Source organism: Lampetra planeri, chromosome 16, assembly GCF_965212315.1.
Source record: "Lampetra planeri chromosome 16, kcLamPlan1.2.h2, whole genome shotgun sequence".
NCBI lineage: Eukaryota > Metazoa > Chordata > Hyperoartia > Petromyzontiformes > Petromyzontidae > Lampetra > Lampetra planeri.
Window position 1 is genome coordinate 10,574,467 of NC_136122.1, and position 16,834 is coordinate 10,591,300.

General features: G+C 45.9%; 1 protein-coding gene across 5 annotated transcripts in view; it reads right to left on the bottom strand.

Moving 5' to 3' along the window:
* NR1H4 (nuclear receptor subfamily 1 group H member 4) overlaps positions 1-16,834 on the bottom strand; it is a 108,916-nt gene that overhangs the window by 82,508 nt on the left and 9,574 nt on the right. The window contains exon 1 of one of the 5 annotated variants that reach the window (XM_078601547.1): positions 10,694-11,186. The exons of 3 other annotated variants lie outside the window; for them this stretch is intronic. In XM_078601547.1, the coding sequence (XP_078457673.1) occupies positions 10,694-10,711 (18 nt within the window). In that variant the 5' untranslated portion in view covers positions 10,712-11,186. Of the gene's footprint in view, positions 1-10,693; positions 11,187-16,834 lie in introns of those variants that run through there. One more of the 5 variants, XM_078601548.1, reaches the window with a different exon arrangement.

Sequence of the window (16,834 nt, forward strand, 5' to 3'; positions counted from 1 at the left end):
GCAGGCGGGACTCGAAATTCAATAAATCTAGGAGCAAGCCTGGAAAAGCAGTTGCGAGTAGCAACATCATCAATACCAGCTAACGTCACACGCCTCACCAAAGAGAAGCAGTTCCAGCCATCACATTAGGGGTGAGTTAATTAAATGTTTGGCCAAATATAACGGGCTAATTTTTAAGTTGATAATTTTGTATGGCCCGCGAATTATATTATAAATATCCAAATGGCCCTTGGCAGAAAAAAGGTTCCCCACCCCTGGTTTAGAGCATGGCCATTGTTCAATTAGAAAATAGCAGGTTATTTACTTAAAATTTATTCATATCAGGATTTGCTAACGAGCATAGCTGTTATGCATTTTCAGCTTGACGGTAACACCGTACAATGTATACGCATCGAATTAAAACCATTGAACCCACGTGAAAATCTGAGCGGTCAACTTCTGAGACTTCAATTCAGCTCGATAAATTCTGCTTAAACAAAAGAAACGCACCTCAGCCTCGACGAAGCGTGGCCAAAGCGGGCCCCTCAATTTCAAAATCAACGAGCGCGCTCACGCAAACCACGGGTGCGTTTTTTCTTTGGTTTGCAAGACATTGGGAGTAAAACGCCGCGGAACGCAATGAGGACGATCGCTGTGCGCGCATCCTCAACAGCGCTTTCGCGTGACATTTTGCAGAATTCGTCTGTTTTTTGCGAGCGCCCGTTGCCGAGGCAATAATCTTGACTCGTTTGTTTGCCCCCCCCCCTCCCTTTTTTTGTTATTTTCTCCTCGAGAAATGAGAAATGCAAGGAGACACTTCACGGTGCTTTGTATTCTTCTGAAAGGGAGACGCGTGTGTGCGTGTGTGTGCATGTGTGTGTGTGTGCATGTGTGTGTGTGCGTGCGTGTGTGGACGTGTGTGTGTGTGTGTGTGCGTGCGTGTGTGTGCGTGTGTGCGCGCGTGTGTGTGTGTGCGTGTGTGTGTGCATGTGTGCGTGTGTGTGTGTGTGTGCGTGTGTGTGTGTGTGCGTGTGTGTGTGCATATGTGTGTGCGCGCTCGTGTGTGCGTGTGTGTGCGCGCGTGTGTGTTCGTGTGTGCGTGTGTGCGTGCGCGTGTTGTGCATTGCTGCCTTGGCAATGGCTGTGCACAAATGGAGTTGGATCTCCTCTGTTGTAGGGACATCACTTTATTATGCCGGGATAATGGGCGTCCCGTGTGCCTGCGTGTCCTTGATACCTCGCGTTGTAAGAGCAGGCTTCAGGGTTTTTTTTATTTATCTTTTAAACACGCGACACTGGCAAAGACGCGCCCACACATTGTGTCGTGCGCAACGGAGATGCGAGCGAGACCTTCAAGGCAGCCTGGCACAAACGATGTGCGTACATTATGTGGAACTTCTTTCGCACCGTACGTAGCCAACCGTGCTAATCGGATGTGCAACAGACTAAACACGAAAGCAGTTGTAAAAAAATTAGTTTGCTTTAAAGGACATACTCACATATGTACACTAGATTCTGAAAACATATGAACACCACCATCATTCATTAACACCACCATATGGAATAAATACAAACTCTACTGTATACATTAACGTGTTGTTATAGGCAATTTTACCTCTTCAGAGCAAGATGAAAAATCACCACTATCATAAAAATAGATTTGCAATGGACGCATACAACAGATACACGATATCCATCCTGCACTAAGCGACGTTGTTGCTTATGCAAATGCTAATATTTAATGGAATTGTCAAACATCTGAATCCATGACCCCTCCTGAAAAAAGGAGTCTTCAAATTCACTTAGGCATTGTTGGTTAAACAAAACGCTGCATGAAAAGACATTTTCACGAATGAGTTTGCATAGCTCCGTCAATCCACTGCTGGACAAAGGCTATCACCATGCCACGTACCCACGGTTCAATGTGAATGCGCCATGATGTTGAGGGACTGTGTGTTGTCTTGGTGTGGTCTGAGATTGTTTTTTGTTTATTTGCTGCCTTGCCCAAGCTTGCATTGTGTTGAAAAATCAACAGCAATTTATCTACTCATGCAATTAGTTATACATTTCTACTTAGTTATTTATCGTGACTTGCTTAACCTTTCCTCTATTTGCACTCCTATCGGTTTTATTTTGTTCTGTTTGTTGTTGTAACTTGCTGATATCTGTGAAAAGAGCTTGTTAGCTCCTCGGATTCCTCCTCCAGGCAAAATAAAGATTCCCCTTCTGACGTCGCTGTGTTTGACCTCACTCCATCACACTGCTCACTGCGCATGCGCGAATAGTACAGCTTTGCTTCTCTCTCCGCGGGTTCGGTTTGTGCGAATTCACGTGTACGTGGCTAGCCTATTTCATCTCAAAATTTGCTCTATGGGGTTTGAATTCACTCGACATGCGGCAATGCGGTCGGATGCGGGGCATTGCATGTGTGTGTGTGTATACTGTGTGTGCAGGTGGTGCATCGGCCAGTCATCTCAGTCAGTCGACCCGTGGCACCTTAACCTGCCCCGTGACCAGTACCGGATTAAGCTAGTGCGGGGCCTGTAGTATATTTTATGAAGTGGCCATGAATAAAAAAAAACACGTAAATATTAAAACACAATTTTTTTACTTGCGTTGTAAAGTAATTATATTTTTTCATTTGCTATACAGGCAGATACTACGACAAATCGCTAACCTTAAACACGCAGTCGTTCATAAAAGTTGAAGGCAGTATAGTACTATAGTAATAAAGCAAGTGCAGAATCACTGATCCAGAATTAATAGCTTGAAAGCATTTAGCGTGGGGCCCTTGAAAGTGCGGGGCCTGTAGCATGTGTAGCTACTTTTGCTACTAGGATAATCCGGCGCTGCCCGTGACCTCCTGCCAGCGGGCGTTCGACACTTCACGTGTCCTCAAAGTGCACATAGCCTGGCACAAGCGCCGTGGTGACGTGACCGCCACTTCGTGGCGAATGGCGGCTGTTGTTGTTGTTGTGTGCCCTACTCGGCAGACAGCTGTCTCCTCGTGCGGATTCTCTTTTGTGCGCACTTTGTTTGGAACGCATCTACTACTTCGACTACAGCGTGGAGTGGAGGGAACCTCGTACCAAGGAAATCACTCGCACACCGAGGTTTGCCGTGCCCAGGAAATTAACTCGAAATCACTGGGTTCATTGCACAATTCGCTTACCGCTGCACCAACCGCTCCAGCAATTGTCCTTGTTTCCAGATTAGCGCATGCATGATGAAACGAACAATGTTTTAATGAAACAATGTGTGTTAATGGCATTAACATTTTCAAATAAAAGTTGTTTTTAAATCTATGTGCCACTTAGATGCTCAATAGTTCTTGGCGTCAAGTTTAAGGTTACAGCTGTGCAGTTTGAACTTGATTTGTTTTAAGTAAAAACAACAACAATAACAATGATACTGTATTTTGTATTTTATTCACGCAGTTATTGCAGTAGCGCCGTTGTTGAGATTATTTAGCATTTCATTAACGTAGGAAATGTGTATTACTCTGTGTATATTTATGTATTCGTGTGCATCCACGTGCACGCGTGTCTAACAAAGCGATCGACACGATGGCTCCAGCGGGCCGTGGTTCTTCTGATCGACAGACAAGCGGCAGGTTATTGTGAGAACTCAATTCCGATCGAAGCCACCACCTCCGTTCACTCTGCCTCCTTATCCCCTGGAAGTCAATACTCATTACGCAAAATCAAAACCCGAAAACTATTTCATGAAATTGCATTAACACTCAATTGTCTGCTCTTGCTAATGGACGGTAACCGATTCACGTTGCTTTAATAGCCCCCCCCCCTCCAAAAAAAAACCGATTGGACACAATGCTTTGAATTAATTCTAGATATGAAGCTTTCGCGACTGCAAGGATTCATATTCTTGGGTTTTTTCGGTAAAGTCACGTAGGTAAAACATTAAAATTAATAAAAGTTAAATAAAATAAAAATCACGACGTTTCGGAGGCAACACAAGCCTCCGTCTTCAGGTGGAACCGTCACAGCCACGACAGCTGTATGAAGTACTTATTAATTTTAATGTTTTACCTACGTGACTTTACCGAAAAAACCTAAGAATATGCTTTGAATTAATTGCACAAATTTGCAAAATTAGAATTTCGGCGGCCTGCGGATGAGGGCTTCTCAGTTCCTCGCCCCCACTGATGTAGGGTGTGTAGGTGTATATGACTATTGTATATAGGGTGTGTAGCTGTATATATGCCTACAAAATACATGTATTAATTTGGGGGGGGGGTGATCTTTTTGGGGGGTTGTGTGCGGGTCGACAATGTTTGTAAACTTGTTGGATCAACTTTTTACCCCCACATCGGGGGTGGGTGGGGGGAGTCCACTTTCTATAACTTTTTGATTCAGGCCGTCTGAAAGGCTCTTATAATTTAGATGACGGACAAACGGAACGCCGGGCTTCTATAATAGATGCACACTGAAGCCCTTCGCGTATTCGTGGTGTTCTTTTGCGTGTAAAGCTGCCTGATTTGTTCACGCAGTTAAATACTGCGTGAACAAGTGATGACATTTGTAGCAGAATAGGGCCAAGAGATCTAGGCAAATGTGTCTTTGTGTATACACGTGCGTACGGATGTGTGCAAGGGCATTAATGCGTGTGTGCGTGTCTGCATACACCTCCGATGAGCACGGGTTGGCTACGTACGCTGCGGAAGGATTATGATCTTTATTTATACTGCAGGAATCCGATGAACTATAAAGCTCTTATTCAGAGATGTCCAGTAGGGTCAGGTCAGAAAGTTCAATATCCAGAAATGTCGACTCAGGCTCAAATGAGTACCTGGTACGATGTGTAGTAAACCTCGCCACTCTGGAGACAAAGCCAGCCAGGCATCGTGCTGGCCACCCACCCCCTCGTATGCCGGACCGGCCTTCATAGGTACTCGCCAAAAGCACTTGCCACAACAGTCTGTAAAGGCTATACGGTGGGGTCTTTGTCTTTGTACGTGTACGCGGGCACAGCGTGGGCTGCAGAGGAGATGGGCCGATGCGGTCCAAGAGAATGTGGACCTAAGTGGACTTTCCGGTGACTGGTCTCTGTGGAGGAGGCTCCTTACAATGCTACTGGACAGCTGGAGGCAGTCGCCCTTCATAAACAATGGAGGGCGGAGGAGCGACGCTCACAATAACGAGCGGAGCGCCGGGCGGATAAAATGATGCAAATTGGTGTAGTTGGGAGCACAGGCAATCCATCTGCCAGCCATCTCAGTCAACCAATGGCCTACCTGGGTCTGTCCCGTGGCCTCCTGCCAGCGAGCCCTCAATACTTGACATGGCCTCGAAGTGCACTTAGCCTGGCACAAGCGCTGTGGTGACATCACAGCCACTTAGCGGCAAATGGCAGCTATTGTAAACGTGCGTGGCCGCATTCCTTGAACATGGGTGTCGCATCTGCCAGTCGTCTCATTCAGTTAATTCAATAACATCTGGATCTGTAACCTGGCATTCTGTCAGAGAGCTCTTGCCATGCTATGTAGCCTTAAAGTGGACCTAGCCTGGCACACGCATAATGGGGTTATCACCACCAATTCATGGGAAGCAGTAACTGTTTTTATTTTTTCGTGTGTGGATATGTTTGCTTAACCATTGCAAAATCATTTTTTTATTGTTTTGGTAAGTATGTCTTAAAAAGGAAATGATTTCAGTTATTCAATAAGTATAGCTTTCATCCCTTTGTAATCATATTGTTTGCTCAAGACCGTCATTGGCAGTCTGGATTGCACCACGCCACGCTGGTCAGTGTGTATCAGTGAAGGCGGAGATTCAGGATGGCTTCAGATATCACACATCACTCGTGCGAGCCGCACTGCATAGAGCACTGACCCCCCCCCCCCCCCTGCAGTTATTAATTAAAAACAATCAGCCATGGGTTAGCATAACCACGGGCAATCTGACGATGGCTGAAACGCCTCTGTACAGGTGTCATCGCCTGCTGCAAGAGCAGTCCTCAGGGAGTGGTGGGGGTCTGTCTCGACCAGCCCCCCCCAGACTAACGACCTGTACGTCTGCCTTCGCTCACCTTGCTCCGGTCATCGTAAGTGAGAGCAGGCCCTGCACGGCCGGTGGTTTATAATCACCGTTACTCACCGTGGCCACGAGTCGTGGCCACAAACGGTCGTCATTGATCTGACTGAGTCGGCGTGACGGACACAAGATCAGCCGAATTAATTTAACGATAATTTTTTTAAGGCCCGTTTGTCGATTCGTTGCTGGATGAAGACATCCGCACGCCACGTCTGTCACGTGGGTTTGTTTGTTTTCTTCCAGTGTTCACCACGCTGCTCAGTCGGGGGTTGGTGCATCAGGGTCCAGGACCGGTTCAGATATCAGTCGCTTGCCACCGTTGTTGGTCCTGGCCGCGAATCGAACATAGGTCACAGGTTTCATAGCGCAGTGCGCTCATCACTGCGTCACTGCTGCCCCTCGTTGAAGCTGCTTCCTGTGGTGATGCGGTTGATGATGGCCAGCGAAAAATATAAATATAGCCACATATATTTAGTAGACATTCATGCCAACATCATCACAACTAAAGCTTATTTCTAAAATTGATAAATATAAACGTGCAAAGCAATTATCACTTTTGCGGTTGCACTGCTCGGAAAAGGCGTATTAGTTTCAACTTAGCATAAAAGTAGAAGTGATGGCTAAAATATACTGACATGTAATTATAACACCTCCAATGATTTATTGGAAAATGTAAATACATGCTGTAAGCATGGAAAAAATTGTTATGCTCCCAAATACAATACGGTATACGCAATGTACTGCTTAAAAAAGTCATTATTTATTTGTATCATCTTACACCTGGTGAGGTGGCGCACACGTTTAGCGTAATTCTTTGGAGGAGAGAGTTGACGGATCACGGGAGATAGGAGTACAGCGAATGGGTTCTCTGGACCCGTTACATACGATTGGACCATTGAGTGTCCGTCACATAGGTGCTGCTCACTGACAACACTTGCCACAACAGTCTGTTAAGGCTACACGGGGGATCTTTGTGTTTGTCGCTTCGTACACGTGGGTGTCTCCTTTCATCCCACAAACCCGACACTCGTTATTTGAACACGTCGGCTTGTGAGGCCAATATTAATCATAATAGAAGTTTTTTTTTTAGATTGAATACATTTAAATGTGTCGTCAAACCCGCCACCGCCCGGCACAGCCAATTAAATGGTATGGGTTTACTATCCAGCCACACTGGTGTGCTGAACTAGTAACTAATTGGCATGTTTTGTTATCATGAAAAACCTTACTAATTGGCTGCGTCCGGGCGGTGTCGGATTTAAGGACGCATTTATACTTGCTCAACACTCGTTCATAGCATTCGGCCACGAAAAAATATCGAAAGAAAAAAACCTTTTTGTAACTTCGTGAATTTCGTGCCTGAGACTCAGCGGTGCTGTATAAGTAAATCAACACCGTGAAGCTGCATATTTAGTTTATGTTGGAATATTCAGTCACCGATTTAAAGGGGTCGGTTAAAGACAAGGGAGGTGAATTATTGTTTTTGGTCATTGCGTAAGGAATTTAAAAATGCTCTTTGCGGAGATATGTTCGGCGAAAAAAAATCACTCCTGTATCCTCTGCAATTGGCAACAAACCTGAAACATTTGTGTGTGAAATAACAGAGGGCCAACAAGGTTACATAAATGACTGTAATGTAGCCATCATGTCAAGGTCTGTCCCGTAAGTGGTCACGGTGAATATCGGAGAGATTTTTTTTTAATGTAACTTCATTATCGCGTCCTAACAGCACCCATTCAACTGTGCCCTTGAAGGCCACGTGATCGGGAGGCTGTGCCCCAACCGTGCCGCGATTGGTCGTTGCTCTAGCGGTGGCGCTGGGTGTCGTTTCGGGGTGAGTGTACATTTTTTTCAAGGACGTGCCAAACGAATCGAATGTCTGCCGCCAGATAATGTTGTGCGGAGAAATAGACATTTCCGTGCACATGAAGGAAATGCAAACACGCCCATATTTAGAGGCCATTTAACTCTTGTTGAGCACAGTGCACTGTGAACCCGGCGACCCGGGATCGATAGCTGGCCATGGCTAATATCGGTGGCCAGTGATCTACCTGACCAGATCCTCGGAGACTTGCGTTCAATTCTCATCAGCGGGCAGTGAAATATCAGAACTGATCCTGGTCCTGCCTCCCCCCCCCATCCCTTCACCAACCTACACTGACAAGCGTGGTGATGTATGGTCAAACAACCCCCAGGCCCAACACGGTATAGGGAGGGTCCTCAACCAACAGTGGGTTGATTGGTTCTGGGCTGTAAATGTATACATAAATAAAAAAATATTTTAACTTTCAGGTTGTGATAACTGACGTATTAAATATATACTTCAACAACAAACTTTGCTCACAGAGTAATGTCACCTGAATCAATGTTCTCCCAATCAATTAATTCCGCGCATTCGCGTACAATGCACGTGAACCAACCTCGGGAAAACAGACGAGAGGCTTAGAGAGCTCGTCAAGGCTGCGTCGAAAGGTTTGCGGATGAGGCCAACACACAGATTAGAGTCGCCTGCCTGGCACACAGCCACGTGGCAATCCACAACGTCGAATTAAAATTTCGATTTAAAGCTTTCGTGACTGCAGGGATTCATCTTCTTGGTTCTTTCGGTAAAGTCACATAGAAGGGAAATAATAAAATAATACAAATTAAATGTATGTTTTATTTTTTACTTTATTATTTCCCTTCTACTTGACTTCAGTTATCACAACCTGAAAGTTACAATATTTATATTTATGTATAAATAAATGTTTTAATTTTATTATTTTATTATTTCCCTTCTACGTGACTTTACCGAAAGAACCAAGAAAACGTCAAATTCGAAAACTTTTTTTCGCCGTGCATCGTGAAACGGCCTTGCGTGTTTTGGAATACGGGTGAAAATTGGACGGAGATGCGTGCTCGAAAGTTAACCCGTGGCAAATCGCATCCCGCAAAGGCGACCTCGTGTGTATTTGTTCTAACAATTGGTCACAACACCCACGAGGAGTGGCACAGCGTCGGGACTGCGGTAGATTGTCCCGCGTGGAATAGGCGTCACACCTGCGGCAGCTCCCACCAAGTGTGGAAATAGCATTCGTGGTCTTTGCCTTTCCAAAGTATGCTACAGCCATGCATTAAAAATAACAATTAAATTTTTTTTATTGCCGTGCCATCTATTTTGTTTCCAATAAAATGAATTTCTGACACACGATACTGGTCAATTGTTTGTTTTATTTTCTAATACTTTTATTTCGGTTGTCATCATATTTCTTGTTTTTACTCCGTTATAATATTCTGTTTTATCGTCTTTTCCTTTCCCTTTTCTCAGAATAGTTTTTAACTTCAAGAGGCGGCGCAGGATGTACGTACGTATGTTGAACCTCTTTCGCACCGTACGTAGCCAACTGTGCCAATCGTGAGGTGCGAATCAGAGTAACGAGCCGATGCGGCTGAAATCCTGGGTTCAAATCTCGCTTCTCACATGTGGTGGAGGGAGCTGTTGCCTCGACCCAAAATGACTACGCGACAAAAAGAAATCCAACAACAAACATCAACTGGGCGATGAATCCACCACTCGCATGCGTCACCTCCGGCCTAGCCCCCCAGTGGAGCTTTCGCACCCCCCCCCTGCTTCTAGACACGCGTCATCACCACCACAGACGCCGGTGGCTGTAAATCCCTTCCCTGCTCCCACGTCCGTGCTACCCGTCGACAGCAACCCCCGGCAGTGACCAGCCGTGGTGAAGTATGGTCAAGTCACTGTCACGTGACGCACGCCATGAGCCGTGGGCGGGGAGAGGTGGGGGGGCTCACACAGCAGCAGCACAGTGTGAGCAGTATTTCCCATCTTCTGTGACTGCAAATCAGTATTTCCCACTCGAATACCGCTTTTAGAAGACTGCACAGGTGGGGATGACACCGAGAGCAAGGAGTTCACAACAGCCTCACACCAATTACACCGCTTCAAGCGCACTGCGGGAATTACATTGGCAAGCGACAGCCCCAGGCTTTATGAGACAAATATTCTTAGGTTGTTTCGGTAAAGTCACGTAGGTTCCACCTGAAGACGGAAGCTTGTGTTGCCTCCGAAACGTCGTGAATTTGATTTTATTTTACTTTCATTAATTTTAATTTAAAAAAAAATTACCTACGTGACTTTACCGAAAAAACAAAGAATATGAATCCTTGCAGTCACGAAAGCTTCAAATCTAGAATTTATGAGACAAGTTCGAGAAGGGAAATAATTGGGAGCGGACTCAACGTTTCTTCAGGTGCCCCCCCCCCAAAAAGGGTTGTGAATGCTCAGCCACTTACATTAAAACGGGGATTATCCTCGTTGCCATGGGACCTGCCACCTTTACTCTTTAAGTATGTTTTACGGCTCGATGAACCCTGAGAAGTGCGCGTTTATAGACCGCGAGAAAACGAAGTTTGAATTTGTTGTGCAAATACGCACGCAAAGGTTCCCGTACGCTCACCACAAAGACGTCGACACACTTATAACGCTACACCACAGTAACCCCCCCCCCTTCTCCTTGCAAGTTTAAGTTTAATAACAGCTGCGAGCCGAAAACGTAATCGCACACGCGCACATATAACAAACGCGCAGCTGCCAACTCCGCCGGTGAGTTGAAAGGTACGGATTGGTGCGGCGCGCAACCCCGCGAGCGCGATCGACTCACCGACACGGCGGCTCTCATGCGGGCGGGGAGCAAGTTGGGGTCATTCGACGGAATGTGTCTTCGAAATTCTCCGCGGCAAGAAGGAAGAACTCGGGAACCATCGCTCGCCGGTTGCTTCTCACCGTCTTAAAAGCGTGGCCGCCCAGTGTCAAGTGCAACCAGCGCAGAGTTCCACGGGGAGGCTGCCGTATTGATTTATATTCTGTATTCCAAAGGTCGCCAGTGAAGTTGCTTCCGTGAAAGAAAAAAAAAGTAAAAATGTTCACCGCCGTCAGAGGCACACTTTGCGTGGCACGAAACGGCTCACTCAGCCAATGGGTTACCTGCGCTGCGGTTTTATGAGCGTGCAGACACGCAGATGCGAAGGTTTGCCTGCCTGCCTGCCTGATGCTTGCTGAGTTAAAAGTCGTGTTTTAAAGTCAGAACATACTGAGTAATGAAAAAATAACCTAAAGCCGATGGTCTTTTAAATCTAGATGTACTTTTAAATCCAGATTGAAAACTCGATCTTTGGAAGTACTTTTTTGTGTTTAGTTCGCTGTCGTTCCCCCGCACCTCCGATTTAGCACGGTTTGCTACGTACGGTGTGAAAGAAGATCAACATACTGTACATCTGAGTTACACTTGCCCCTACAGTCTGTTAAGGCTATATGGGGGATCTTTGTCTTTGTGTAGTCAATGGGTTGTGTTCATTATCTATTTTTTATTTGCTCATGTTCACAATGTTGTCTTTCAACAGCACGAAGTAAAAGAAAAACCACGCCACTGATGTTGGTGTACAATAACCCCCACGTATAACCTTAAACAGATGTTTGGGGCAAGTACTGTTAGTGAGCACCTATTAAGGCCAGCACGGCACACGAAGGGGTGGGTGGCAAGCACCACGCCCGGCCACGCCTGTCGCCGAATACTGACGTTTACGCATTGCAGGCTGAGCCAATCTAGGTGAGTCCCGGAACGGCTTCAGGATATGTCATCACCGACGTTGGCTGTGAACGGGAATCGAACTCGGGTGGCCTGGCGCGTTCGTAGCACAGAACTAACAGCACCCGCCGCTCCCCAATCCCAGAGACACGACGCCATACGCAGAATAAAATTCACGTTATTGCCACTTCCCCTGGGATGAGGCTACTAGCAGAGAGGAAGGGGGAGTGTTGGAGTAAGGCGGGTGCTGCTGTGGCTGGGAGCGGCGCTGCTTCTCGGCGCTAATTGCCGAGGACAAAGCGAGACGGTTGTCAGCGCGGCGTCTCGCGAGAAAATCGCCGGGCCCCCACGGCTGGAAATTTGATTCTCCGACAGCCCGACCGAAACTCAATTTGCGCCTCGCTCTGCCTGTGTGAAGACACTTAAAAAAAAATTGCCGGAGGATGATGATGCTGCTGCTGCTGCTGTTGCTGCCAGTCACAGAGGCAAGTCCGTTCAGTGCTCACGTGGAGTTGTGAATCTCACGCACACGCGCGCGGAAGACACGCGGTGTAATGGGCATACCGGTTTCTTAAACGTACTCTTTGGTTCTTTCGGTAAAGGCACGTAGGTAGAAATAAAAGAATGTAAAATAAAAACAAATCACGACGTTTCGATCGCAGCACAAGAAATCCTCATCGGGTGGGACAACCACAGCAATAAAAAACAAGCTGAAGTGGGCGAGAGAACTGCAGTGGCAAGAGGTTATATAGGTAAGAAAGGGGGAGGAGCAAGGGTGTTCCCACGTGATCAGGATTGCTTGTGTTGCGATCGAAACGTCGTGTTTCGTTTTTATTTTAGTTCATATTATTTTATTTCTACTTACGTGACTTTTACCGAAAGAACCAAAGAGTATGGATTCCTGCAGTCACGAAAGCTTCAAATTCTTAAACTTACTTTCCACTTTTACTCCAGTTATATATATATATATACACGGTAAAGGTGCAGCCCTGCAATTTCTTGCTCAGGTCACTGCTGGCGATAGAGTTTACACTTACAGGGAGCTCTAAGGAGCCCCGAGGAATACGTTGGAGTGGCCGCACATTATCCCACCGCGTGCGATGTGCCAAGCAGCCAATCGTGGTACACCCCATAATAATTCTGCGGACAGAAGTGGGGAGAGTGAATAAACTTTCTAATCACACACACACACACACACTAATCGTGACAGGTGGCGCCGGATCAGATAGTCAAAACTCCAACTTCTGATGGCCTCGATGCCAAAACTTGTACCCAGGAGGCGATCACGTGGCTCAGGAGTCAGAACACTGAGCCAGCGCCAATGAGATGGGCGTCACGGTGGCGAGATGTTAACTACCTCGCCTGGTGTACAGGACGTCATGGGTGCGATCCTGACCCTGACGCCTGCAAACTTGGAGTTTGCATGTTCTCTCCGTGGTGGTCGAGTCGGTTTTTCTCAGGGTCCTCCGCTTTTTTCCGCCACATTTAGAAACACGCGTTTAGAGTGTTCGGCTGCTCTAAATGACCACGTGATAAGCTGTCACTTCGGTGAGCTATCATTTGTAACAGCCAGGTCGCTTCTGAAAAAGCGCTACGTAGCTCAGTGGGCCTTACCTGGTAAAATAAAAAAAAGTTTAGAATAGTTACAAAATAGTTTAGAACTCTCAACACATTCGCCAATAACATTGCACTGAATATGAAACGTATATGATAGGCGACGTATTGGGCCATGGCCTCTATTATGAAGAAGAGCCATTGTCTGAAACGTCACCTGTTTGATACATATCTTGTTTTCCTTAAACATAAAAGTGAAAACTTACTTCTTGCTCAAAATGAGCATATAGGTAGTGCTAATCTCTGGGGTGTTTGATTTCCTTTGAGGGCAGTGCTATTGATGAATGCATTGTGGGGTTTTTGTACTTTGCATTGCTCACAGGTCCAGTAGCAGACGTCAGAACTGCAGAGTCTGCCTCTGCTGTGATGGCACCGAGATTAAGGAACGGCCTGCCTGACCACATCACTAAATAAACGAACTCGGATCGAATCATGAACAGACTTAAGAGTTACCCTGTTTACTTTAACTGTGAAGAATGACTAATTTGCATTGTGTAAGAAAACACGCAGATACTAAATGCTAATTTTATTATATTGTGTTTACTTGCGGGGAGCGGTGGCACAGTGGTGAAGTCACTGCAATAAAGAAACAGTAAGATTCCCGGCCACGGCTAACATCACTGGCGAGTAGGTCACCCCACTTATAACCAGCTGGCAATGCTAGCTGTGGTGCGGTATGGTCAAACATTTGTGGCCAGGTGGCTTCTGAAAAAGAGCTACTGTATATAGCTCAGTGGGCCTTAACTGGTAAAAAAAAACATATAGAGAGAGATTGTGGGCTCGCATCTGGGTTTCAGCCATCAGCCATTAAGCTGGCTTCTCAAGTGCGAGATGATGGTGTCGGGTCCATAAACGAATGATTACACAAACAAGCCGCACCGATGAATTGCATTCCATTAATTTGGCTAAATTGCATCATCATTCTGGTATAACTGCCATGAGGCAAACATTTCTTCGCAGCAGAGTGCGTGGGCAAGTGTGGGCCTCCGAGTGTGGATAAGAGGTCACTTGGTGGGCCCTCAGAACTAGTTCCATGATATCACATTCTGCGGGTCACTCGCTAACATGGGGAGGGGATGGGGAGTTGATGCAGTTTCTGCAAGAGTTCCGAATAGACATTTTGTCCGTCTCTTCAGCACAGTTGGAGGTCAGACCAAGCGTTTAAAACAAAACACCACCCCGAGATGGTTGCCATGCTTAGACTTGCTGCACGAGTTACTTTCAAGGTGTGGAAATTTAAACATTACATGTAAAGTTTACAGAGTGACTTGCCTAAGTGTGTGTGCGCCCTGTGCCCGAAATACATTTCACCTGTTTGTACTGCCAAAACATCGACCCAGACTGGGCTGACAAATGCACCATCGCGTGTCGCGACCCTTCTAGAACAAACCCACCCAGTGATCGCTATTTATCCGCGACCCTTCAGCGAGCGACCATTCGGGTGAGGCGTGTTTGCAAAGTTGCGTGGAAGGAGCGGCCGGTTGCAGGCCTGACTGACTTAACAATCAACCCAAAGCTCTTCACGAGTAAAAAATTTTGACAAAAAATTTTCATGACCGCAGAAATTAATATTCGTGGTTCTTTCGGTAAAGTCACGTAGATATAAAATAAAAATAAAATAAATTAAAAAATATATTAAAATAAAAGCAAAAAGTCCCACTTTTATTATTTTTATTTTCTATCCACGTGACTTTACCAAAAGAACCAAGAATAGACTCTTCACGCGTGTCAGTGATGTAGGGCAGTGGGAAGGTGGGGGCCTCCACAACAGCCCCCACTCTGTCCAGGTGAGAAACGACGACGAGCATCGTCCTCGACCCGGCGAGCGAACATCGATCACCGGGTTGTTTACTTTATTTGAGTTTCGTGTGTGTTTAGGTTGTTGTCGTTTCTCCGGCACCTCCGAATTGCACGGTTGTCTAGGTACGGTGCGAAAGAAGTTCAACACATATACAAACATACGTTGATCAACCACATACCTGTCAACCCATACCGTGTACCCGCATTATTGTACAGGAAAATTGAGCACAAACATTTTTATTTGTCAAAATTAGTTGTGTTTCTCCCTTGCGATGGAGCTTTGTAGGATAAAACGTTGAGACTTATAAGGGCACGGGGTGACCAATAAGGTCTGAATTGGTCTGTACTAAGCTAGCGCACTGACAAGGGGTTGACAGGTATGCAACCATCTCACGGTCTCAGGAGTACCATCTCAATCCCTTGTAACGGCCCTCTTCTCCAGGGCCAAACAACCACACTCCCAGATCGGTGTCCCGGAATATGAATCCCTGCAGTCACGAAAGCTTTAAATCAAAATGTAAAATAGTAATTTCAAAGAGCTATTGTACCACCAAAATAACCACTTCAAGCTGAAACTACTTTCCCAAAGAGCCAGGACAGGCCTTTTCAATATTTCACTGCACCGCACGGCTCTGATCAAACATCCTCCCTCGGAGGAGTCAACATCCAACGTGGGAGCAGATCCCCTAAAACAAACCGAGGGAGGTGCGATACGCTCCTAATGATCACAGCTCCATTCGCTGCGACCTCTGTAGCCAGTGGCATGGTCAAAGGTCCGTGTCCTTGTTTCATCCTCACCCACACTCGGTGGGGGCTTGGCTGGCTTGTGGAAATTGGGTTGTTGTTTTCCAATTTTGAACGGGCTATGCTGTGTCAATTAACCTCCCGTCAAGACCGATATTATGCAGCAGCACCGTCTGATCGAGCAGTTATATCCTCTGAAAACCACCATTAGTATATACTTACTTTGCGGTGTATAAAATTGCAAATAATTGGAATTTATTACACGAAAACACTGGAGCGAGTTTAATTGCATCCCCTTGTTTTGATATGCCGCACACAAGATTTAATGGTATTGTAATTTTTCTTTAAGTTGGTTTGCTTGTCGAAAGTTTGAGATTACGGTACTAATCCGTCGGAAAAAAGATTAACGCTGCTCTGCGTTGTGTTTCCTTTCAGTTAATTGTTTAAACAAATGTGACATACAAATGTGACGTACAAATGTGTATACGTTCACGTTAAATACAAGATTTCAGACAGATGCACAGACGCACACACTGAGTCAGCAGCACTTAAAACACTGAACATGCATCTAAAGCTGAGACATCCAATTATGCAAGTAATCAATTGCTCTAAACGATTATTGATTTGATAACTCGACTAATCGAATGAGCCTCACTTCTGTTCCCACATGTGCCGCTGGACGGGAGGTGATGAGCGGGGTGTGCTGACGTCATCAGTATGAACACCAGCCGCGTCATGCTGGGCGTGGCTTACACGAGGTTTCCTGACTTCAGGAGACCGGATGTGGAGGTGGCTGCCATGTTTTAAATGGGCCAAAGTAATCGATCAGAAAATAAGTAGTCAATTACACTGGTCAACAAAAAATGTAAAAAAAAATTCTGGCCTGGACTTTTGCAGCTGTTTTAGACTAATTTCAGGGTGCTGATTCCAAATCTGATCTCAGATTTGCCCTATCACATCTCATTTTTATGCTATCGGCATACCCCATTTTCATTGATTTTACCCGAAATTAACTCTGTCACTTATGATTGCAAGTTGTTGCGAGTCAGTGACTGCTTT